The sequence below is a fragment of the Anastrepha obliqua genome, chromosome 4 (assembly GCF_027943255.1).
Source record: "Anastrepha obliqua isolate idAnaObli1 chromosome 4, idAnaObli1_1.0, whole genome shotgun sequence".
NCBI classification, from domain to species: Eukaryota; Metazoa; Arthropoda; class Insecta; order Diptera; family Tephritidae; genus Anastrepha; species Anastrepha obliqua.
In genome coordinates, this window is record NC_072895.1 from 12588178 (window position 1) to 12614524 (window position 26347).

Sequence of the window (26347 nt, forward strand, 5' to 3'; positions counted from 1 at the left end):
GGCATCGAGAACAATGTGCACCGCTCCGACAACTGGTGGTATATCTGACAGTGGCCAGTGCTAACTTCATTTCCCTGTACACCGCCTTCATTTCTTCCTTTCGAATTTGAAGATCTAGAGGTTGCAAGTTCAGAATGGCATCAAAGGCATCACCAGATGCCGTACTCATAGCACCTGTGATACCCAAGCAGCATCCGTGTCCACTTAATAGCTGCGTTAGAAAGAAATAATGTCTCGGTGTTTTCGACAGATCCACTCGTTACTCCGTGGGATCAACCTATGCTCCCATCGGCCTTTTGATAACTGGTCCCATTTTGATTGCCAGTCAGCTATCGCGGTAGAACGTTCTGCTTGCTTGAGTTCCTCTGTCGGCTTTGTACCTTGCGAGCAGTACAACCTCTTCTGTAAGTTTGCCCCGATATTTATAAGCATTTTGCTAGCTAAGACGCAGATTGCATCATTCGACACCATTCTATAGGCACATGCGGTCCTCACTTGTTCTACTGACCTGCAGCACTTCTTTAAAATGACACTTTTTTGCTCCATCCCAGATTGGAGAGGCGTACAGCATTATGGGGTCTATCACAGTGGAAAGCATTTTTCTCTTGGCGTCCTATGGTTCTCCTATGTTCGGTAGCATGCCCATAAGTGCGTGGTTAACTTTTGTCGCCTTCACACTAACAGTTGTAAGGTCGATTTAGCTCAGGAAATTGGTGAGTACAACGCAAGTCGGAGTTCTCTCACGGTTTACTCTCTACGCAGTTGTAGACTGGAACTGCTTGAAGCAGATCCATCACCCCATACACCCGTTAAGATCTACACGATGGATCTAAAATGAGAACCGGTGTAGGATCAGGGTTATATTGCGAAGAGCTTTTTATCCATGAAACCTTTAAACTAGCGGAAGTCTTAAAATGGTTAGAGATAAACAGAATATCATCGACAGAAATCTGCTTTCTATCAGACAGCCAAGTTGCACTACGGGCTCTGAATGCATTCCAAATAACATCAAGGAGTGTCTTACATTGTCGCCGAACAATATACCAGGGAACTATAGAGTGACAAACTTGCAAGAGAAGTTACCTGTGTGCTCAACACATAGTAAGTAATTTATGGGGGTACCTCTCGCAATCTGTAAGCTTCTTATTAAGGACGCACTAATCAGTTCTGTAAATCAAAGTTGGATTAGTGCCAATACCTGTGAAACTGCTAAACAAACTCGGCCAAGGTTAAATTTACGTCTATCCAAAAGATATTATTAAATGGAGTAGACGTCAAATTAGGACCTTAGTAGGGGCACTCACAGGGCATTGTCTCATAAGAAATCGCGCAAGGAGATTAGGCGTCTACATGCATGATTTCAGTCGTAGCTATAGGAATGAGGAGGAGTTGGAAACGAATCAACAACTTTTTTGCACGTGCCCGGCTCTAGCCAGAAGCAGGAGCCGATATTTAATATCCTACTTCTTAATCTATATGGATGTTCTTTACCCTTTAGATATCAACAACCTTTCACGCTTTGTCCAAAACTCTGAATGGTTCAATCTGGAAGGGGAAATGTAGCCCAGCCTCTGCGGCTCACAACGGCCCCATTTCGTGGTCTAAGTGGCATCGCTGTCCCTATGTGCGATGCGGCTGCCAAACCTAACCTAACCAAGCTCTGGAAACTTCGAGTAAAAATTTATATAGTCCGTTGCAAAATTGTAAGATCATCACATATCTCGATTATTTATTAATTTTTTAATTTCAATTTTTTTTTTATATAAATATAAAAAATATTATATATTTGGTTTTTTTATATAAATGTAAAAACTATTTATTACATATTTATGTTATTTTTTACATATTTTTTTTATTATTACAAGATTTATAAAAATCGACACATTTTCCTCAAAATTTCAAACTTTTCATTAAGAATTTTTAAACAAAATTTGGGTACGTAGTTTTATAGCCCATTAAATTTTAGAATAACAAATTGCAAGTTTAAATGCTTGAAATACTCGTAAATTTTCTTATTATTTTTTCATCATATAAAAAAATGTTGTGCATTCAATTACAATTTGCGTAAAACTCAAAAGAAGGGTATATGAAAATAACACAGCTACCGTCTCAGCACTAAAAGTAAACATCGTTCCCAAGGTTAATGGCCTCCACACATCACTTCGCCAGCGAGTGGCGCGGTGTAAGGATACTAGTTTCGAAGAGTGTATCCAACGTAACGGTCAACATTTTCAGGAAATAATAAAGATTTATGATTAGTAATTCGTTTTTAATTTAGCTTTTAATTCCTAATTTTGCCACCGGACGCCCAGTTGTGGCCCTATCAGAGAACGTAAATTTATATAGAAGGCTCAGGAACGAAAGGAACTAAATTGTATTTCCGTTCTCTGGCCCTATGGCATATATCTAGCTGTTTTTTGTCTTTGCAGCTGCTATAAAAATTGTTGTGGGATTTCGTAAAACATTTCGCGTGTCTGCCGATAATAACGTGAGCTTTTACAGTTGCGCTCTACCAATACTGGATGCATCTCTTCTGAACCGCATCATTGCTTCCCGCAATTGTTTCATGGCCACATTCGTTGGTGCTTCCATTTTGCACTCACTTCTTTGAGAAAAAATTCCTTGCAGACCGTTAATTATTGCCGTCTTGACAAAGTCAGTAGCCGCCTCGGATCTACGATTCGATCACGTAGTCTCTTTAGGCGCACCTTGATACATTTGTTTGGATTATCCAAAGCTTGTACGAGGGTTCTTTAAGTAAAATGCTACAGTTAAGCATCTCTAGAACCATAATGGGAATATTTGTTACTCAACACGCACCAGTTCCTTGTGTCAATTTCACATTATTTTCAAATGCAAAAAAAGTTTCTCCTCAACATTTGTGAAAAATAAGAAGCACAACAACACTTTTACAAGAATTTTATTAGTCTTTAATCTCTAATAAATGCGCATTATCAGTATGGCATATACAACATTTTTTATTGGAGAAATCAAATATTTCATTTGACACTATTTTCCCCTTGTCGGTGTGAAGGGAAAAGTGTATGTACTGTACTTTAAACGGCAAGGCAACTCATTTGTATGCTTATAATGTGGCTGCTCTGAAAAAATACTAGTGCGAGATTTTGTTGTGTTGGTTGTATGGTCGCCATAGCCAAATGAGTAGATGCTTGGCTAACATTTGAAAAATCGAAAGTTCGAATATCCGTGGATGAAACTTCGAATTGATATGTAAGAGTTTTCTAATGAATACAAAAAAATATACATTTTATGGAGAGTTGAGGAGTTTTTGTCATCAGTGCTGATTACTTTTTAACGAAAATGAGGAGTTTTTATCATCAGTGATGATTGCTTTTTGATAACGAAAACGAGTAGATTGGCCCATCAGTGCTGATTACTTTTTGATAACGAAAATGAGTAGTTTGGCCCATCAGCGCTGATTACTTTTTGATAACAAAAATGAAAAGTGCGATTATTAGTACTGAGAAGTTTGTGATGACGACAATGAGGAGTTTAGTTGTCAGCAGTTATTACGTTGTAAGAATAAAAATGATTAGTTGCCTTGCCTTTAGAGCATAGTAGATATATTTCTCAGTTATAAGAAACTGCTATTGCTAAAAGAGAGATAGAATGTGCCACACCGACAAGGGGAAACTATCAGAACTTTCCCATGGCTATAACGAAAATGTGTAGTTTAATGAGGATAGTGATGATAATAAAGGGTGTTTTTTTAGAGGTTAGGTTTTCAAGTTGGCACTACTTTTTTCGTAGATGGTCTTTTTGACAGCTGTCACTTGATTTATGCTCAGTTTGGTTTGCCATTTCATAATGAATAGACTTACACCTGAACAACGTTTGCAAATCGTGCAAATTTATTACGAAAATAATGGTTCGGTTCGCGCGGTTCGAAAATAATGGTTTTTGTTCAGCGATGAAGCTCACTTTTGGTTAAAAGGGTATGTCAATAAGTAAAATTGTCGCATTTGGAGTGAACATAATCCACAAGCCATTGCTGAGACGCCGTTACATCCTCAAAAAGTCACTGTTTGGTGTGCTCTATGGGCAGAGGGAATCATTGGTCCATATTTCTTTAAAAATGAAGCCGGCCATAATGTTACAGTCAATGGAGAGCGCTATAGAGCCATGATTAATGACTTTTTCGTGCCTGAATTGGACGATGTTGATGTGGACGACCTTTGGTTCCAACAAGACGGCGCTACATGCCATACAGCCAACGCAACAATCGATTTATTGAAGGAAACTTTTGGTGAGCGCATTAACTCGCGCCGCGGACCTGTGGCGTGGCCTCCAAGATCGTGCGATATAACACTGCTGGACTATTTCTTGTGGGGCTATGTGAAGTCGCTTGTCTACGCAGATAAGCCCGAGACGATTGACGTCTTGGAAGAGAATATTCGGCGCGTTATTGCTGACATACAGCCCCAATTGCTGCAAAAAGTGGTCGAAAATTGGGCCTCTCGGCTGGAATTTATTCGAGCCAGCCGCGGCGGCCACTTGCCCGAAATCATTTTTAAAACATAATGGCAAACCCTTATCTTATTATTTTTTTTAATTAAGCTAAATTCTTGGCCATAACATTAAATTATATACGTTTTATTTCATCTTGAAAACCTAACCTCTAAAAAAAACACCCTTTACTACGAGTGCTTATATGATAGTCAGCTGTCTTGTAGAGATATACTTTTCATTTTGTATTTATTCTTCAATGTATTTTGAATTGTTTTCTGTAAATATGCAGACTTTAACTAACTATTCCTTTTTATTTAAATTTAATTAAAATTCGAATGTTTTGATATTATGGCAGAGACCGGATGAGTGTTAAAAAAATAAAGCTATAATTTGTGAATTTTTTTTAAATTATTTAAAAAAATCGGCTTATTTTGAAAAAAAAAAAAAATTTCTATTTAAAAAAGTGATTTCTAAGAAATTTTCGTATATATGTATTTTACCGATTTCTATCTGTTCTTAATTAATAGCATATTTTATAGGTAAAGTTGGCCTTATAAGTAATGAAAAATGTAAATAATTATTGAATATTTATTTTCAACATTTGAACACTAGAAATTGAAAAAAAAATCATATTATTTTAAGTGTTCCTTTTTTCCATAAAATAATGTAGTAAAAACCCTTTTTTCTCTCGATATTCCTTTATTTAGATTGATCAACCAGTTGTATGTCTCTCATAAATTATGTGATTATAATTAGAAAAAAAAAACGTCCGTCTCACCAAAAGTTTTTGAAAATGCTAGCAATATTTTATTACAACAAAATTTTAAATTTGCTTCCCCCTTCCTTTCGATTCTGGTTCTGTTACTTATTATTTGCTCCTCACACAATTCTTCCTTTTCATTCGGATTACGAATTGGTTTTGTTATTTCAATACTGCTTTTCACGCTTCTGGCTTCTTTTCGCTGTTCTTTTTATTTTGTTTTAGCAAACTGTTTCCAACTTTATTTTTCAGGCATCCACATGGACGATTCGCAGCCTTCCTCTTGTCACATTGCAATGAAGCCATTATATTCTCCTTCATAGTTTCTCCGATTGTCTGCTTTCCCACATTGTTTGTGTTCAAGGTGGGCGAGAGTTATGTGGACGATAGTACGGAGCCGTTATACCACGTCTATGCGGACAAGGATACGCATTTGTACAGGTGAGTGTGAGTAGATCATGTATGTGCGTATGCGTGTGGTAGTTTGCGAAAATGTTTATATGTACAGTGAAAAAACCGCGATGCAATGTAAAACTTTTTTGACCTTATATATATATATAAATGGCGCGTACACCCTTTTTGGGTGTTTGGCCGAGCTCCTCCTCGTATTTGTGATGTGCGTCTTGATGTTGTTCCACAAATGGAGGGACCTACAGTTTCAAGCCGATATTTTTATGAGGAGCTTTTTCATGGCAGAAATACACTCGTAAGTTTGCCATTGCCTGCCGAGAGGCGACCGCTATTAGAAAAATGTTTTTCTTAATTTTGGTGTTTTCACCGAGATTCGAACCGACGTTCTCTCTGTGAATTCCGAATGGTAGTCGCGCACCAACCCATTCGGCCGGCGGCAATGAATACGGATAAATATCCGACTTCGCACTAGTATTTCACTCTAACTCAACACAACGATTCTAATAATTCTCCGACGATCGAAAATACTCAAACACTCTGCGTATTTCTTCGAAGTTAACCCTTCATCAGCCTTGACCAGAGAGGCTGATATAATGACTATACATAGAGTCCGTGCGGTAATGTTGGAATGCCTGTCTCCATTAAAAAAATCTTGCACAATGAACGTGAGATGGGCCGACTTGTGGTGTCGCGCTGCAAGCTCGAGTCGCTCTCGGCACTAAGATTAAATTTCGTGCATTTTTTTGTTACAAACAATCCTCCAAAAGTCAGCATTCCAAATTTAATGACATTGCATTAATTAGGTTAGGTGAGATTGACCTGGCTGGCTAAAAGCCATCACATAGACCTATTAGTCCTTAGTGGTACCAGATGGAGCTTGACCCTTATGCGTCCTTGTAGTAGGCTTCTTGTAATAAGTCTGCGTCTTTTGCGAATCTAAGTAAACTCAGAAGCTCTAACACCGAGAGGCATTCTAACCTCTCATATTGTAGAGCTCCTAAACATTTCATTCGGGTTCGAACTAATGCAGAGCAAGAACATAGAAGGTGTTCAAGAGTTTCCCTCCCTTCTAGTTTAATACAAAGTCTGCAGCTATAATTGTTTGCAATTCCCATCTTGTATGCGTGTGCCGCTAACAAATTGTGGCCTGCCAGTATACCTACGATAGTTCTGCTTTCTTTTCTGAACAGGGCTAGTAAGAATCTGGCGAATTTGTCTACATTCTGTGTACATGATTTTCGCGGTTTTGCAAGTGGCTAGACTATTCCACCTCCTATCTATGCGTGTTTTCATGTCCGGGTACCCAATAGCTGTGTAGCCGTCTGTCTGCGGCTAGTCTCTCTATGGCTTCCCTGATCCTAAGAACGTTTTTAGATGAAATTTCATATGAGTTTATTGCCTTTATTGCCACTTGACTGTCAACGTATATATTTAAGTTGGAGTTGCTCGATGTCCTTGCTAGTGCTATTTCTGCAGCCTTTCCTACCGCAAAGACTTCTGTTTGAAAATGACTGCAATGGTCAAGAAGCTTAATTGGCCGCCTGATATCCAGCTCTGCGCAATAAATCCCTGCACCTTTTCCGTTCATCACTTTGGAGCCGTTAGTAAATTTATTAAGCGTATTGGGACTAGGTTTCATACCTCTTTTCCACCCCTCTTCTTCTATTGTTATTCGGAATCTCTTGACCCAATTGTATTTGGGCTATGTCCGAATATTTTACAGGTAAATTCACTCCTTGCGTTAAGTCTTGCGGCAGATCTAGCTGCTAGACCTTCTACTGCAATGTCAATCGGTGGTAGGTTGAGTGTTATTTCAAGTGCAAAATGCTCCAAGACGTTGAATACTTTCCATAGATATTTTGTGTGTTCCTCAATGCAGTCCAACACACTAGGACACCAGAGAGTAATATTGGCTTTACTACAGCTGAGCAGCACCAACACATTATTGGAGGAGATAGACCTCATGTAACTCCCAGCATTCTTTTACAGGCATATAGTGCGTTACTGGCCTTTTTCTTCCTTGTGCTTGCAGTCGGTAGTTAGAAATAGAATTGCAGCCAATTTTTTATTATTTACAAAATTTGTGTTTTATGTATTTACGAAATACGGAATAAATCGAAATTCAGTTTTGGTTGAACATTGTTTTCCGATGGAAAATCTTTCTATCTCTATAAATCAATACTATCTCACAACTGCACATTCACTTTCAACCATCCAACGATGGATGAGAGACTTAAAGCTTGGTCGTACCAATACCGAAGATGCTGAGCACAGTAACCGTCCATTGAGGTCAGTACTCCGAAAAATATTAAAAAAGTCAAGAACATCCTTTTTACCGATAAAAATGCCTTCTTAACAAAATTAAACACCCTGAAAAGCCTGATATGTTATAATTTTTTCTGACGAAAAAATTGGCCAAGGCCAAAACACCAGACGCAGAACTAACAGATAGCTATGTTCCAATCGAACAGAGGTTCCTGTTGTCGTGCATACGACGTTTTTTGTTTTGTCGGAACAACTAGCAAGCGCAGCACTCAGACACAATAAAGTCCATTCATTGTACTGCACTCGGATTCCCTTTGAATTTACTTTAAATCTACTCGACCTCTGAAGAAATCTGAGTAGATCTTGTGTTGCCAAAGAGCCAAGGTGATCGCTTTTTAACACATCAGTGCTAAAGACCTCAAGCCTGATTCGAGCGAAGGCGGGGCAGACGCACAGGAAGGGGTCCGCCGTCTCATTCTCCTCTTCACAAGCTAGGCAGAGTACACTGTCTGAGATGTCTACCTTTTCCATGTGCTTCGCTCACAGAAATTGGCCCGTCATCAGGCAAACCAGCTGTCTACAGTCTCTCTCAGCCTGCCAAGCTCGCTTGTAGGTTACTACTAACCCACACGAAGTTAGCAGCGACTGTTATGGTTGTAGCTGTTGTGAGCGGCAAAAGACTTGTCAAGTCACCGCACTTCGTTACGGACTTCGAGAGTGAGATCTGCTGTATTTATCGGCGCTCTAGAGGCAATAGTGAAACTCTGGATTGTTAGTGTACGCAGTGACAGCCCATGCATCTTCCAGCAAGATTCTGTTCCTTCACACAACGCGATGGCGACACATGATTGGATGGCTGAAAATTTCTACGACTACGTTACACCGCTTCCACGCACGTTAGGCATCTTGGAGTGATACTTGACTCTTAGCTCCATTGGAAGCTACACACTGAAAATCGGGTAAAGAGGGTCAGTATAGCCTTCTACTCCTGCAAATCTATGTTCGGTAAAAAAAAGGGGACTCAAGTCACAGGGGGTGCTGTGGATGTACAACGCAGTGGTTTTGCCAATTTTAACGAATGGATGTCTGGTTTGGTGGGAAGCTCTATAATATCACTAGTAAGGACTGCATGCATTGGCATCACTGGAGCATGTAAAACTTGCCCCCGTGCTGTCCTAAATGACGTTTCACACTTACTTCCCATCGACTTTTACGTTATTTCCATCGCAGCTCAAAGTGCAATCAGGTTAGAAGAGGTTGGCCCCTGGAGATAATCTCTCAAGGGGCATGGTAGCATTTTCGGGCAATTAACACCGTATTTCTTCGAACTTCGAACAGATCTCTTTATTCGCAAACTAGAGTTTGAGGGTTGTGCTAGGGCAATCTTTCCAAATAGGCAGGATTGTCTTCACTGACAGTTCCAAGATGGAATCAGGAGAAGGAGTAGGGGTTTTCCCGAAACGAGCCAATTTATCTATCGCCTTTAAACTGTCGAAAACTGCTAGTGTTTTTCAAGCAGACGTCTTTGAGGTCTTGTAGGCATGCAAATTGCTTAGGAAACGTGGGAGCGAGGGAGATATTAACATTTTCTCCGATAGTCAAGCCCCGATCAATGCTCTAACGACGCCATGGCGCAGAACGAAATTTGTGAGCTCCTGTAAGGAGGAGATCAAATCTCTTGGGCCTGTAGGTAACATTTTTCTGATCTGGGTTCCAGGACATAGGAACATAGAGGGCAATGAAATTGTTGATGAACTTGCCAGAAAGAAGCCAACTGAATTTGCCTCAGAGATCTCCTACCCGGTCATCAGCATCCCACCGACAGTTGATAAAGGGGAACTGAACCAATTATTTCTCTGGAAAGCGCAGAAAAGATGGAGCTCCATTTCTTCATGTGCTATTTCGCAAACCCTTTGGCCCCAATACAATATACGAAGGCCCCAGAAAGTCCGAGGGACCCCTCGCCATTCTATTTCCAAACTCGTAGCTGTGGTTATCGGTCATTGGACGATCGGCACACGCGCGAAAATGCTAGGGTTACCATTTAACCGCCATTACAGAAGCTGTCCAGGGAAGGAGACTGTTGAGCACTTTCTCTGTAAATGTCTGAGTTTGCCAGCTAGACGATTAAGGTCACTGGGTGCTCCTTTCATCAACAGCCTGGGACAGTGCGCCAACCAATATCCCACCAATCTTCTCCATTATATCAACAGCTCTGGCTGTAGATATCTGCCTGTTCGAGGTCTCATAATGGTATCAAGATGGATCTTCACCAACCTACCTACGTCACACCGAATTTATGGCCGCCTAATTTTCCAAACCTTCATCGCCTGGCTAAGTAAAACCAATAAGCATCCTCATAACACATTTTGTTCTTTGAAGGCTGCATTTTATACCGTTATGGTCAATATGAGTATCTGAATAAGGAGCATTTGATACGGGCATGCAATCATTTCCGGACCCGGATCGCGAAGGGTTTTGCAGCTAATTGAAATGTTTTTCAATGATTTTATAGATAAAGGGTTTTCCAATAATATGTGTTAGTGGTGAATGGCTTGCGCTACCGAGAGATGATTAACGATTTTTTATGGCCGGAATTGGATGGTATTGATCTGGACAACGTTTATTTTCAACAAGACGGAGCTACGTGCCACACAAGCAACGAAACCATTGATCTTTTACGGGAAAAGTTTCCGGACGGTGTTATCTCTCGAAGAGGTGATCACAATTGGCCCTTGAGGTCTTGTGATTTAACTCCTTGTGACTTTTTTCTTTGGGGCCACGTGAAAGAAAAGGTCTACACCAACAGCCCAGGGTCGATTCAAGACCTCAAAGATGGAGTTCGTGAAGCTATCGAGGACATAGGGCAGCCACTTTGCAATTCGGTTATGGAAAATTTCATGAAAAGGATTTTGTCCTTTAAGCGTGGTCGCGGTAGTCATTTGCCTGATGTTATTTTCCACTATTAACGGCATACCTTCCCCTTTATAATGAAATAAATTTTTGTTTGAATATCAAAATAACACCTCTGTTTGGAAAACTCCATATACGAGTATAATATTTGTACAAATTTCGGTTCACAATAAAAGCTAATTAGTTTTACGCTCAAGTTGTCCTCAAATACCGTACGCACCCTGTACATATGTACGTATTCCAACTTCCTATTCAAACGCTACTCGATATATCCTTTTTCAAAACACATGCGTGCTTTGAGTGAGTGAGAGTGAGGAGAAACTGTATGACAAATAGCCAGTGCTTTGAAAAAATGTATACAAAGAGGCAAAATTTGTCTAATTTTGCTAGAGCTATTGCTGTTAGGGTAACCACCTTTCCTTAGAACCTCAGCGTGTAAGCTTCATCTGCCGTTTATATTTACGTAAAAGGGAGTATCACAAACTCGGCAATTCATTGGAAACACAATAATATTGTAGCAGTAAATTTCTCAGAAGGGAGCACGAAATTTGCACTCATATCAAAATATTCCCTTTTTGCAAGCGTGAAATCACAAACTGAATATGAACTTGAATCAGATGTTTACCAAACCAGCCAGTGAGCATACAAAGTTAGTTTGTCAGAAATGCCAACAAAGCAAATGTCAAAGCAAGCGAAGCGAACACCAAAATGTCATGGCAGCTGTTGTTTACCATATAGTCAAGGCGGGTTCAATGATGAATGAACAAATGAAAATAATGAATGCGCCTCGTTTACAGTGGAAATGTGTCGTTTATTAAATTTAAGAGGAACACGAAAAACCCCAGTCCACTGCCAGTTACAGCTAAAAGCCAAAAGAGCGCATGCACATAATTAAATAATAATTACCGTAGTGTTTATGCAAATAGGATAAACTGATTTAGCAGCTGAGCTCAACTTCTGACACATCAACTGGAGCATTACGGAAAATAGCGAACTTTTCGCTGATGCCAACTAAATTAAAGCTGTACGATACACTCGGAAAACATTCGCAAATGAACGAGTGAACGAACGAACGGACAGAACCGAGGTGTGGTGGAGGAAAAGCAGTGAAGCGAGATAAATTGTATTAATGATTTCTGCTTTTCCACTTTCATTTTCTTGCGCAGCACAAGCGGTAAGCGAAATCGGCGAGGAAAATATGTATTGTATAGCTAGCAATGTAGTTGTGAACGTGTTCTCAACACACGTTTTTTGCTCTTTGCAAACGGAGCGCTGAAAGTATGTCCTAACGACCGCCAATTAAGCGGTTGCGCCATTTCTTGTAATTTCTTCGCCTTGAAGAAAGAAGAATTTAAGAATAACGCCATTGCACGAGGTCATATGCATATACAGGGTCCGGCACTCGAAGTGTAACCAACTTCAGACCGCTCGGGCAGCTCATGGACGGGCATCAGCTGTCTGTTAGTTGACCAAATGACAGTCCAGAGTATTGTTTAAAAGCGCGCGAAAGCATTTTGCCGAGAGGAAACACGAAATAAGAAAATCAGTAATGGATTTCAAACGTAAACAGATTTCAAATGTAAAACGAAAATCACAACCAGCGATTGTTCGTGAGCTCGAGCACCTTGAAACTTGAAAAGGTCGAGTCAAGGAGCACCAGCAGATTTGGTGACACCTAAAACACACAGGCTAAAACGCTCATAATATTTAGAGCTCTGAAAAGAGGATAGATAGTCAAGGAGGGAAGGAGAAAAGTATCAGAGAAAGAAATAGAGATAGTTAGTCCTGTGAGAATTGTCCAGATTCTTTGGAAAATCTGTAAATATCCTCCAGTTTTAGAGAACGAATATTACTCAATCTCACGACATCGGAACCCAAAACTCGTAGCCATGACAGGACACTCACAGAGAAAGTGCTCAGTGCAATCCGGCTCCTCCAAGCACGACAGGCACATTGGGTCCGCAATGATTCCAATAGTGGTCATATGCTGACCCCATGGATTGTGTCCTGCAATAATACCGATCATCAACCGAACGTCTTTCCTACCAAGTTTTAGTAGAAAGTTTGACAGTTTTCTGTTCGAACTTGTCACAAAACACTTTGCAGATCTGCAGCGTTCTAGACCGGACCATCATTCTTTATGTAGATTGCATACATAACCGCTGATCCAATTCATGATTCCCGCGGAACTGATTCCGATTATTGGCTCTGGCCCTTGTGGGGGAACCGCTGATCCACGGTTGGCCAATTCATCTGCAATTTCGTTTCCTTGAGCACCAGAGTGTCCTGGAACCCATATAAGTACAAGCCTGTTTTGTCTTGCGACAGAATTAAGCTTCTTCTTACATTCTTGAACAATCTTTGAGCACCTTAAAGTAAATTTTTTGTTTATCGCACCATTACCCGTTACAATGATACTGGTAGCATCGCGAAACGTCATGGAGGTGGTCATCAAAAGAAATGGTTCAAAAAGTGTAGAAGCGACTTGAGCGAAATCCCCGACGAAGTGTTAATCAAATGGCGAAAGAACTGAAAATATCTGACTGTAGGATCCGTCGCACACTGAAAACCGATCTCAAAGTCAAGCCTTACAAGATCCAAAAGGCGCATGATCTCACACCAAAGCAGCAACACGTCAGACTTGAGAGAGCGAATGAGTTGCTACGCTCGGCCGAAAGTGGGCAATTTCCGTGTTCCAAACATTGTGTTTTCTAACGAAAAAATTTTCAAAATGAGCAATTCGTAAACTCCCAAGACGAGAGAGTTTATTTGATCGACCGTTCATACGAGAATTAGAGTCACCGATTGGCCACCAGGAGGCAGCACCCGTCACAGTTAATGGTTTGGGCCGCTGTCACCGCAGATGGGCGCTCTTCCATTGTTTTTATCGAGCCTGACGTCAAGGTAAATGCGCAATGTTTTCGGGAAAGTATTCTGGAGATTGCTTTGAAGCCGTGGGCAGACAAACATTTCGGTGGCAGACCATGAACGTTTCAACGGGACTCGGCACCGTCTCACAAAGCTCAAGTGAACCAAGAATGGCTAAAAAAACAACGTTCCGAACTTCATAACGTCCACACAAGGGCTCTGAAATTCACCAGACGCGAATCAGATGGATTATTTTCTTTGGACCATTGGGTTACTTTAGAGAGCAAGGTCCGAACTAGAAGATTCACCAGTCTCGAGGCGCTGAAAAAGTCCATTGTCCGCGAGTGGGCCAAAATACCTGCAAGTCACATTCCGGCAGCTTACGATTCGTTTCTGAACCGTCTCAAGACGATAGGCAAGGGAAAAGGTGGTCTTAATTTTGTATTATTTTCACACATTTTTTGCTTTGAATTGAATAAAAGTAATTTTCCAAACTAAATTTATTTAATTTTGAATTGGTTACACTTCGAGTGTCGGACCCTGTATATGGTATATACTAGGTTCTACTAGCCTACATTTTTTGTTATGTTGGCACACTCTTCATATGAACGCATGTGAAGTTTCATTTCAATCTGTCAATAGATATTTTTTTACCGACGTGTCACAGTTTTTTATGCCATGGAAAAAAATCAAGTTTTGCCCAGTGATTAAATTTTTATTTTTCGAAGGTTTATGAACGAATGTTGAAAGTGTGTAAGAACTTGCCGCCATCAATTAGTACAGTAGAAAGATGGTTTCCTGAATTTAAACGTGGTCGTACATGTCTTGAAGGCGATTCACGTCCAGGACGTTCAAAAATAGCATAACAACAGAAATCATAGAAAATATACGGGAAAATCATCGAGTGACTGAAAGAGATTTATTAGAAGCAGAAGGCAGCCTAGGCTTCTCATTGGGCAGTGTAAGCAATATTTTGACTGAAGTATTGGATTTCAGAAAGATGTTTGCACAATGGGTGCCGCATTCGCTAACAATTGTTCCATTCGAATACATTCGAATGCGACCTTCTCAGCAACATTTAGAAAGGATAAAGTAGATTTTGTCGATTCATCGCTGTGGTTGTGTGTAGTCTATCACCATGATCCAAAATCAAAACAAGCGGCTAAAGAGTGGTGTGAACCTGGTTCTATGGCTCCGAAACGAGTTCGTGTTCAAAAATCGACCAAGAAGGTGTTAGCATTCGTTTTTTGAGATGCGAAAATGCAGAATTTTGTTTGTGAATTACTTGCAAACTGGCGAAGCCGGTAAAGTCTGAATATTATTTTAACCTTTTAGACCAGTTGGTAAAAAAAAATCTTTTACATCAGGACAATGCACCGTGTCACAAGAGCAATTTGACCATCCCTTAAACCCATGAATTAAACTTCGAATTGTTGGAGCATTCACCGTATTCACCAGATTTGGTACCTAGTGACTTCCATCTGTTTCCAGACCTAACAAATGCATGCGTGGAAAGCGTTTCTCATCAAATGATGAGGTCACAACAGCGCTGTGGAGGCGTATTGTGCAGCCCTTCCGATTGCCTTTCCTCACTTCAGGCATGAAGTTCATAAAATGAAGTCTCGTTGGGAGAAGTGTATTGATGATTAAGGAGACTGTTACTGAATAATAAAGAGTATCTCAAACCGTAAAATTGTGTTTCTCTTATCAAACCGCAAAACTTATTGAACAATCTGGTACTTATGTATATATTTATAGTAAGTACCTCTCGAAGCTGGCATATGCCAACTATATTTGGAGACCAAATCATGCGTTGGACAATAAGTGAAAAAGACAAAAATAAGCTCCAAGTATTCGAGAGAAAAGTTTTGAAGCAAATCTTCGATGCAGTTAAAGACAACGGCGCGTGGCGTATAAGATGGACACATGCACTGGGCCAACTTATAAGAGGGAAAAATGTTGTGCGGTTCATCAAAGCTCAAAGACTAAGATAGCTAGCCCATACCTTGAGAATAGACCCCACGAGAGCTCATCGAAAAGTATCATAATTGACGCTAAAATATTTGCAACGAAAGCAAGAGATAGACCAAGATCAAGATGAATTGGCGAACTAGAAGACAACATGAGGAAACTCAAGGACACCAATTGGAAGGAAACAACAAAGGATCAGGTCAAATGGAGACATTTTGTGCAGCAGGTCAAAGCTGTAGCGCCAAATGATGATGATGATGATATTATGCGTATCATTTTAGTGAGCATGAACGTGTTCAGAAAGTCTTTGCATTCTTTGCGAATCACTGATCCAATTCCGTCCTATAAAAGTGGGTGCTTGCTCGTTTATCTAAAATCACCAGATAGTAGAAGGGCAATTCTCTCTCTTACTTTCGTTTTCGATTTGTTAAGTGGGGTGATTGACCCGCCTACGCTGCTAGAGAAAATTCATTTTAATATTCTTCGATTTCAACAACTTTGATAAAATTTAATTCGCTTTCAAATCATACTGGCCCAGGTTTTTCTTCCTCAAAATGCTACCACAAAATAAATGTTACTAAATGAAAGGCTTAGCTAGGTTTTAAGATTCTTCTATATTATATCTGTGTAAACTGTAAGAAATGTTACATTTCCTTCATTAAAATAAAATAAGTATTATAATAAAAATTTAAGAAATTTAACACTTTTTTTTATTAAAATTTAATAAATTTTTAATTTAATTTAATTTATTTTTGATTGTATTGCTGAAGTTTAATCTGTTTTTCATAGTCTCTAAGAAGTATGGCATTTCCAGATCACCGATAATTATGATTACGATGCCTGTTATGAGCTATTGAATGAATGACTCCTACTATCAGAGCATAATTAGTGTGTCTGAACCGAGCATTGCGAAAAAAACGGTCACGGTATCAAAATAGGCACGACAAAGTAGTGTTCAACAGCCTGATAACGCTGGTCTGCCTCATGTCTCAAAATGGATGAAGACATACTTAGAAACGCTGTATTGATGTAAAAGTCGATTAAGTATTCACTACGCTAAATACAACCCGCGCCAGTCGTTTCTTTCCGGCGACAGTTGAACACACCAAGTGAAGCCAAGTCCACCCAAAATCACCACCTGATCTTTCCAGCGCAGAGGAAGGCTCTTCCTCTGCCCCCACCAGCTGGTACCGCATCGAATACTTTCAGGGCCGACAACCCTACTTGGCAGGCAAAAGAGCAACGGGACTCTCTCTTGCGCGCTGTTAGGCATGGCTGGGTGGTTAAATTATTAAGCTTCGTTTTAAAATTAATGCAAGAAATGCGAATAAAAAAAGGTTGATAAAATAAAAGAGCATAAAAGTAATGAAACTAAAACAGTTTAAAAATGAATACTAAATTACAGTGGAGAGGCTTAATATCACTGTAACTTAACAGAGCTTTAACAGCAGCAGCAAATAGACCTTGTCACTCGTATTTATACTCGAGCAGAGTTTAAAATCTGTGAAAATTCAAATAAATTTGCATGTGCGCAATTATTATTAGTGTATAATTATTAAAACAAAATAGTTATACTTTTTATAAAATGTAAAATTATAAAATATATACAATACTATAAAATATTATTATATTAAATTAAATTATTATATAAAATATAAAAATAAAGTATTTAAAACAATATTAAAAAAATATAAAAAAAAAATTTAAATAAAAAAAAATTAATATTTTTGTATTATTATTAAAATGTTAAATATTAAAAAAAAAATTTAATATTTTTTATAATAAATAATTTTTTATGTACTATTTCTATAGTTTTTTTGTAATAAATATATTTTTTTAATATGATATTTATAGTTTTTTTATATTTAATTTGCTTTCTTTAATTTTTTAATATTATATACTTTTAAGATATTAAAAAAATTAATATTGTTCTATAATAAATATTTTTTTTTATTATTTTTGTTTGTTTTTTTTTGTAGTTTTTTATAATAAATATTTTTTTTTTTATATACTATTTTTTTATCGTTTTAATATTTAATTTTCTTATTTTTTCATATAGTTTTATGAAATATTTTCTAAATTAACAATTCATATAAAGTTTGCTAAAAACATTTTTTTATAATTATAGCAAAAATGGTATATTTAAGATTATCTGATTGAATAACACGGGGCTACAGTGAATCAGAACTTTTGAAGTGACATGATGAGCATTGTAGATCTAGCCGAGAACGACACAGAACCATGCTCAAAAAATTTGTAACACCTTCAATTTTTTTTATTTTTCGTGGGTGTTTTCCGACACTTAAAAGTTCGTAGCTCGTCTGCATTTTGACCGATGTCCAATCTTGAAACAGTTTTATTGAGGTATATGTTAGTCCTTCTGACTTTTCAAAACAAAACTTAAATTGTAGAGAATTTTTCCAATTTTTGCGAGTTTAACGAGATGTTGTCGATAATATTGAAATGAAAGGTTTATTTATTAGTAGAAAACCTTATAGCTGTGTCCATTCCGAATGTAAAAGGTATTTAATTTCAAAAATCGATCAAAATGTCTCGAAGTAACGGATGTTTTTTGTAAAACAAAAAAATCAGTAAACTGAAAGTTTTATTCACTACTTTCATATTTGTAAATTTAGTAAAGTTCTCCGTTATTATTCGCGAAATACATACGTGTATAATTAAGTATATTTACTCATACTTGTGTCCTTTCCGAATCTATATTAGCAGGCATTATTTCATCAAAATTGATAAGAAATTTTCCAAGTGAAGAACGTTTTTGTAGAAATACCTGTAAAATAAAAACAGAACATTCTCGAGTTGAGCAGAGAGCGTAGAAGAATATTATAACGTAAAAAAAAATAAAAATATTTCAAAAAGTAACACAATTTGCTGACTTACTTCTGAAATTTGCTGATTTACCCGGACGTAGTATTACCTAACTAGGTAAACCTCACCTAACCTAACGTTATCGAAATCAATCCAACCGTACACAATGTGAGACGATCGAACCCATTGTGCTGCTTTTCTGCATTGCAAAAGGAAGTCATTTTAATTAGTTCGCAATGCCAACCTATGCAAAACGTAAACTTGCAGAACTTATCCTAATCTCACTTCACTAAATATATAGAACCCTACGTAACACAATTGAACCGATTGCATTGTACTTCTAAATATGTGTACTCGATTCAATACATCTACAAATAAACGTAACGTATCTTTACCTAGCATTACACAAAATAACATAACCTTACAGTAAATTCGTAACTAAAATCAACCTAACCAAACTTCATTAACCTGAACGAATCTAACGCAACCTGAGCTGTCAAAAAATGAAACATTTTGAATTAAATGTTTTTATTAAAAGTTACTTTTTTAATTCAAAAATTAAAATTGCAATCTCAAAAATGTTTACTTGATCTTCTACGTTTGTAAGACGTATCATTTGTTTCCCGTACAAGTGACCAGCAGAAGGTTATATCCTTCAAAAACGGCCTTACTTGCGAATTCCAAACGATGCTTTTTGTCAATATTCCGCAAATGTAACAAAAATGATTACGCTTATCACACATTCTGATTTATGTTTACTTAATACACTAAGGTTAGATGCACTTATGCTAAGTTTTAATAGGTCTTGATCATTCAAGAGTGGTGATGTTTCACACTCATTAAATTGTACATGCTTACCAGCAAATTGCAAACGGTTCTGCAGTATCATGCAAGCTTCCGTTGGTCAGTTTGGATTAGATAAGCTTGGGTTATAATGAGTTTTGATATGTTAAATGTATTCATAGTTATGTAAACTTATTGCTGTCTTTCAAAATTAGCCACAATGAGCAGTAAAGCACTATCGCTCATGCGGTATTCTCTGGCAGTCTCGGTGGATTTTTAAAAATGTGGAAAAAAACTTAAAAAAGAAAAAAATCGTAACTTTTACAGTGTTCAATGTATGAAGATGAAAAATAGCTTATTTCGAACACATTTTATTGGAGTTTAAAAATATGTACAATATATATTTATGGTGCCCGTTGGAGAAGAGTGGCCAAAAAATTGCATCACATTGAAAAAAACGTGGAAAAATTGCACAAATCAGAGCCTGTTATTGAAAATTTCTTTTGAACGTCAATCGTTCAATCTTCGAATTATAAAAATTCATAACGCACATACACTCCCCGTCCCAAGACCATGTTAAAATAAAAACTCGGTTGAAAAATGGATTAGTTATGTATTTTTACTTCATCAAAAACACCATAAATCGGTTTTATAACAATAAATAAAAAATTTGAGGGTGTTTTAAATTTTCTAAGCACAGTTTTGTGTTGTACTGGTCTTAACTAAAACGTGCACTAAATCACTTGAAGAGTTCTTTCGATTTTTTTTTTGTAGCACAGTGTAATTGACGCGCAAGGGCGTTATTTTTCGATCCCACTTTGTGTAGGAATATCTGATTACCGTTATCAGTGCACATCAGTAAACAAAAACAAACAGACCCGCTGCAAGTAAACCAAAAAACACGTGAAATTTCTCTCAGACAGCTTTGGCGTAGAATGGGTTAATCGAGGCGTGGTGCTCGAAACTGCGGGGAATTCATATTACCATTGAGATGGTGATGCTTATTTTGCGCAAAATATGTTAACAAGAAAGCATGGAAACAAAAAAGCATTTGTGTCCGCTGCTCCTCGTTTGTATGTGTACTCGTATGTGTGTGTATAAATGTGTGTGTGTATGAATTTAATGTAATATAAACTTGTGCCACTCGTAGTTCCATAAGAAAATATTAATATTCTTATCTAGAAACACGTACCAATTATATTCCATACTTCTCCGCTACTCTTCTCTTCTCTTCTTCTTCATGCAATTTACCATTTCAATTCCACACAGAATTAACTTTTGGATTCATTCGGTGATTATTAAGTTGTTGCCCTGCTGCATTCTAACGGTGATTAGCTTCATATTGGTACGAGTACTGTGTGAGGCATCGAAGCGTAAGCAAAAGCTGAAGGAATATAACAATCCGGGAAAAGGTGGCGCCAATGGTGGCGGTAGCTGTGGCGGCGAAGTGCCACTGACGGACACACAACGACATCCACAACGGTGCGTATGAGTAACACAGGGTGACGCAAAATTAATCATGCTCTCAGAGGATTTATAATTTTTGCAAATGGCGTCCTACGTCAATTATATTTGACACTTGTGAACTAAACAAATGCGGTATACAAACCGGCAAGCAATGAAACGAATAGAGGTCAAAATAAGGATAGGTATCATAAAAAATGTTTTTTTTTTATTTAGTAAAGAAGTTATTTAAAAACTAAATGGGATGATTAATTTTGCGCCACCTTGTATATTGTATTATATTTATGCGCTTTATCATTTATGTTTGAATCAATGTGTAGCAAAATGTTAGGAATATTGGATGCTGTAAACAAATTCTGTAACAAATTGTCGATAGTTGGTAAAGCAAAAATGTTGAGGTATCATTAGCGAACCACTCGTGAAAATGTAGTGAGTTTCAAAATACAGCTGCAAATGACTGGTAATGTAAAACATAAAATATGTAATATATTTATTAACAAAAAGAATTTACAATAATGTTGTAATCTTAGCAAAGCTAGCAACCATAGTCATCTCTAAACTGGTCCATTTTCAATAGAATTCCCATTAATCAATTCTAATTCTTCTCTTTGCTGTTAACTGCTCACCTCGTTCTCACAGCAATCGACTCCCACTTGCATAGCAACTGCAAGCGATGCGCATGATGTTCACTGTCAACTGCACTGGTCGCTCTCACAGCAGTCGACTCACACTTGCATTGTAACTGTAACTTGCATTGTAACTGCATGGGATGCTGTAGAGGCGTCGGTGTATGATGTTCACTGTTAACTGCACTAGCTCTCACAGCAGCTGACTCACACTTGCATTGTTACTGCATGGGATGCTTTAGAGGCGTCGATGTATGATGTTCACTAGTTAGACAGCAGAGAGCATTTTCGTTTACGTAGGTGACCAGCAGTTATTTTTGCTTAACTTGTATAATCTGGTCAGTTTAATCAAAACTCAGTCGCTTTCAGTGCAAATGAAAACAATATTATTGACGCCACTCTGATGAGACTATTTATATATTCACCTCGAAAAAAACAAACGTACATCTTGTGATTATAAATTGTAACATTTTTTTCAGAGTCCAACATCTTATTAGCAATGTTCATGCGATGCTGCTTTTGGTCGAAATTGAGCAGTTTTGGTACGAATTTTGCGGCGACCCGTCTCATGCCTAAATCATTGAAATAAATCGAATGGCACGAGCCAATCGATGTGTCTAGGTCCTCAGCAACTTCTCACTTCATCAATTTTTTCGTCTGTTGTTGAGGTGCTCGGGCGTCCGGCACCCTTTCCATCGTTCACATTTTCTCGACCTTCTGAGAACATTTTGTACCACCGATAAACGTTGCTTTGGTCCAAAGTAGCTTCTCCGTATGACAAAGTCAACATTCGGAATGCGTCCGCGCACTTAATTCCGTTTTCACACAAAATTTGATACAGGTTCTTTGATCCATCTTTTTGAATAGGTAAAAATCGAAGACGAGCCGCAACACGTGCAAGCAAAGCAGCTGTCAACAATTAACTGAACATTCAAAATGGCCGAACTCGTCGGCATGGGTGAGAGACATGAGTACCAACATATCGCCATAAAAAATCGAAATTCGAATAAACGTAACCTCCGAAAATTCAAAACTCGCGATATTGTTTGAACACACCTCGTATGTAATTTCGTTTCAATTGTTTTTATTTTTGTTTTTTTTTTTTGCTTTTCTTAAAATTTAGGTATACATGAACATTGCTTGTTGAAATTAAACAGAATATAAAGAGTGATAGCCGTTTTGCTGTTTGCTCTTCGTTATTCCTATAATCACACCTCCAGAAGTGCTTGAAATACAAGCACGCACTCAGTTTCACTTACGGCTTTGCATACTTTATCGCCTGGCAGAAAGTGAAAATTCTGAGAAATTTTTAAACTCCACCTACATTGCATTGACGGGCACCCTCAAACTAGCATTGTTTGCATTTTCTGCTGAATCCCCTAAAGTGGTCCTGTTTTATTCACCAGAGACTATCAGAATGCACTTAATTCAGTTTTTCGCTCAGAAAACTCAGAATTTCCACACTGGTGAGTTAATGGCTTCTACCGAAAAATGCCAAATGCTCATCGATCAAAATGGTATACCTTTGATTTAGTAAAGTTAAATACAAAAAATTGTTTCAACTTTGCTAACATTGGTTAGCGAACTTTTTAGACAAACCAATAAATCACTGAAAACACACAAATAAAATTTATTTATTAACAAGTACACTAAAGTTTGCTTCAAATATGCAGCTCAAATTGAAGAAGAAACACTGAAAACTTGAAAATAAGTAAAACGCGCTTTCGCATAATAAATTTGTGGAATAAAAGGCAAAAACTAAACAAAAATCCTATGTTTACTATGTGGCCATTAGTGCAAAGTAAGGTGAAAGACGAACAGCAGACAAATATAACCCTCAATTGGGCTTATTGCTCACGACGGCCTCCAGGCGTACTTACTAAATCGGTATCGCTGTAGGTTGAAGCGTCGGATTTGAGGTGTTTTGTTCCAGTGACGTTAAAGTTCCACACTCACTAAGGTTTCCGATTACTTTTACACCTCTCTCTTAACTGCACAATCTGTGGGGGACCCTAGCTTCATCAACAATCCTCCTCCAATCCAATCTCTCTCTTGCCTCATTTCTCCAATTACGAACTTTCATCGCTTTTAAGTCTGATTCGACATCATCAAGCTTTTACACCCCGTAACACAAAAAAAGTAAAAGTTTATTCAGCCAATACGAGCTCTGTTTGATGGGAAAGTGTATTTAGGAATTTTTGAAAATCGGCACCGTTTGCCAATAAAAAAACAACTTTTATAATTACACGAATGCAAATTAATAAAACACTAGGCAACAAAATTTAAAAAAGTTTCTAGTATAGGAATTAGATACTACTAAAATCTAGGCATCACTTTTGAAAAGCCCTATTTTTTTCACTTGTTCACTGCACTCGAGAGCATAGGGCCTCGACAATACTCAGTCTTGCGTTGGTTTCGTTAATCTATTTGATTTCTGATAGGGTAGGTAATTGTCCTGCCGCTATCAGTCCTAAGTAGTGGGAACAACGCCTTCTTACTGCTTGGAGCGCCATCTGTGTTTCACATTTTTCTGCCAGAAGGATCGCACAGATGGTTGAGGACTTCGCTAAATTTGGTGTGTCTGCGCTATTACCGCGATTGCTTGCTTGCTCTTGCTGGCGCCACTGATGCAATGTGCAACTGTGTCTTTCTCTTTTTGTTTGTTTTAGCAGCCACAATGCAAGTAATGACTGACTTTTGTGCGGGAGTAAGGATTGGAAGGATAAGGTTTTTGGAGTTAAGGAATGAGTTTTTGATTTTTTGTTTAGAAACTAGGAAATATCTACTTTAGAAAAGTGCAAGGACCGTGTTTTACGTGGGCCCTATACTTATAGCTTAATTCCAGGCTTCAAGAAGAAATTCAGCCCACTCTCATGCATATAAATTCTTTTCTAAAGGGTTTTAAAATAAGGGCGGGTAGATATTGAAATGGAATGAAATGGCGTTTGCTGTGTGGCACGTAGCGCCGTCCTGCTGGAGCCACATGTCGCCTAGGTCCATATGGTTCAATATGGGCCATAAGAAATTGGAAGGGCCACCAGGTCTACCGAAAAATGGGCGCAATGCGCGCAACGTTTGCGTTAATGAACACTCATTTTAATAATAAAGTTTTATCATTTGAACGTGCTGTTCAATCGTGTAACTTGCCACGATGATTTGGCATAAACAACTGAATAATACACAAAAGATTTGACAGATGTCACCAAAACAAAATGGCTGCCACAGGGCGCCAAAATCGACCCGCGCCAATTGAAAACCCCTTTATAATTGAATAATCAAAAATAATCAAATAATTTATTTATTGCATTATAACAATCAAAATTAATCCAAAAATATTACAATTTTTTTTTTTTAATTTTTGGTTTTCGATGCATAGTAAACTATTTTATAATAACTAAACTATTTTTTATATTTTTTTCTGACTTCATTGAGCCAATATTGCGAAAGTGTCTGCGTTTATAATATTTAAAGCCAAAAAACGGATTTTTACCCCGCTTACACTAGTGGCGTTTCCTTGGCCAATGTGCATTTTTTGTTCTCACTCTCAATACTTGATAATAAAATACATAAAAGTTGACTGTTACTTATTAATTATTTCGTTTTCTATAAAAATCATTTCATTTGAATTGAACTATAATTTACCACTACTCTTTTGCTCTTCTCCTCCCACAGACCCCCAAAATGTGATCGCCGCACTGATCGCACCACAATGCTGTTGGTGGCCGTACTCATACTCTTCCTGGTCACCGAATTTCCCCAGGGTATACTAGGCCTGCTATCGGGTGTTTTGGAGAAATGCTTCTTCTTTGTTTGCTATCCACCCTTCGGTGAAATGATGGATCTGCTGGCGCTCATAAATGCCGCGGTTGGCTTCGTACTCTATGGCCTAATGTCGAAACAATTCCGCACAACATTCAAATCATTATTTTTCAAGAAGAATTTCGGTAGCATGGAAATGACACGACTGACGCGGGTCACCACGACGTGTGTTTGACTCCGATGTGGAGGGTCACCTTAACTGCTTTAAATGCTGCAAGCGCTGTAGGGGCTGTGTTGACTGCTGAACAACTAAATATGTGCAACTGTATGCCGTCGGTAAGCTAATGCTAACGCTGCTCGGCTCATTATAATTCGTATGTAACGATTCAGATCATAATTCAGTTGTCCGCATTAGAACTTATAAATTCGAATTTATAGAGATTTATTTTGTGTTACATGGTAGCGGTTTTTGATGTTATTGCAATGCGCTGTGGTCGGCAGTGCCGGTGTTCCTGCTATTACCCAACGTGTACTAGTTGGGTGGAGAGAAAGGGAGAAATCTAGGGATATGCTCCTACTGAGGAGAGGAGTGTTAAATGGAAGTGTAAGGGGATTTTTCTCCACAATTGAGACTGCGTGTTTACGGTCGATTCTTTGTTTAGTTGTAAGTGAAAAGTATGCTGTTATAAATTTTAGATTAAAAATTTTTAAGATAATTATAAGCTTTTTTATAATCCCTAATACGTAGCAGTAAGTGAGGTGTGGCAGTTGGAATACTTTGCTAAGTAAAGGTTTAAAATTTCGAAATGAATTTGTTAGTTAAGAAAATTGTGAACTATCGTAAAATTAAATTAAATTGTAAGTAAAAAATTCATCAATACAAAGTGCCATTCGTTAAGAAATCAAGAAGTGAAAATAGTGTTTGTATATTTTACATTTTTTTAAGTAATTTTTCTAGCACTAAGCGCAACAATACATAGATAAAATTTCATGCCACACATTTTTTAATGAAAAATAAAACTTTTGTATATATTTAGTAACTTCGAATTAAGATGTTTAGGTATTAAGTATTTAAGCTTCTTCATTGTGTTTAAAAAAAATGTATTCTATGTCATTAAAAGTTCCCAATTTCTATACGAAACATTCAGCTTTGTTACAATAGACGATTAAATGTGGTTTTGTGAAAAATAAAGTACTTCAATGTTCATAAGATAAATTCCAAAAACATTTA

At 37.9% G+C, this 26347-nt stretch overlaps 1 protein-coding gene across 1 annotated transcript in view; it reads left to right on the forward strand.

Moving 5' to 3' along the window:
- LOC129245090 (G-protein coupled receptor dmsr-1) overlaps positions 1–25351 on the forward strand; it is a 51187-nt gene extending 25836 nt beyond the window's left edge. Inside the window, exons 4-6 of the mRNA XM_054883072.1 lie at positions 5483–5671; positions 20537–20749; positions 25030–25351. Coding sequence (XP_054739047.1) covers positions 5483–5671; positions 20537–20749; positions 25030–25351 — 724 coding nt within the window. The remainder of the gene's footprint in view (positions 1–5482; positions 5672–20536; positions 20750–25029) is intronic.
- The last annotated feature ends 996 nt before the right edge of the window (positions 25352–26347 follow it).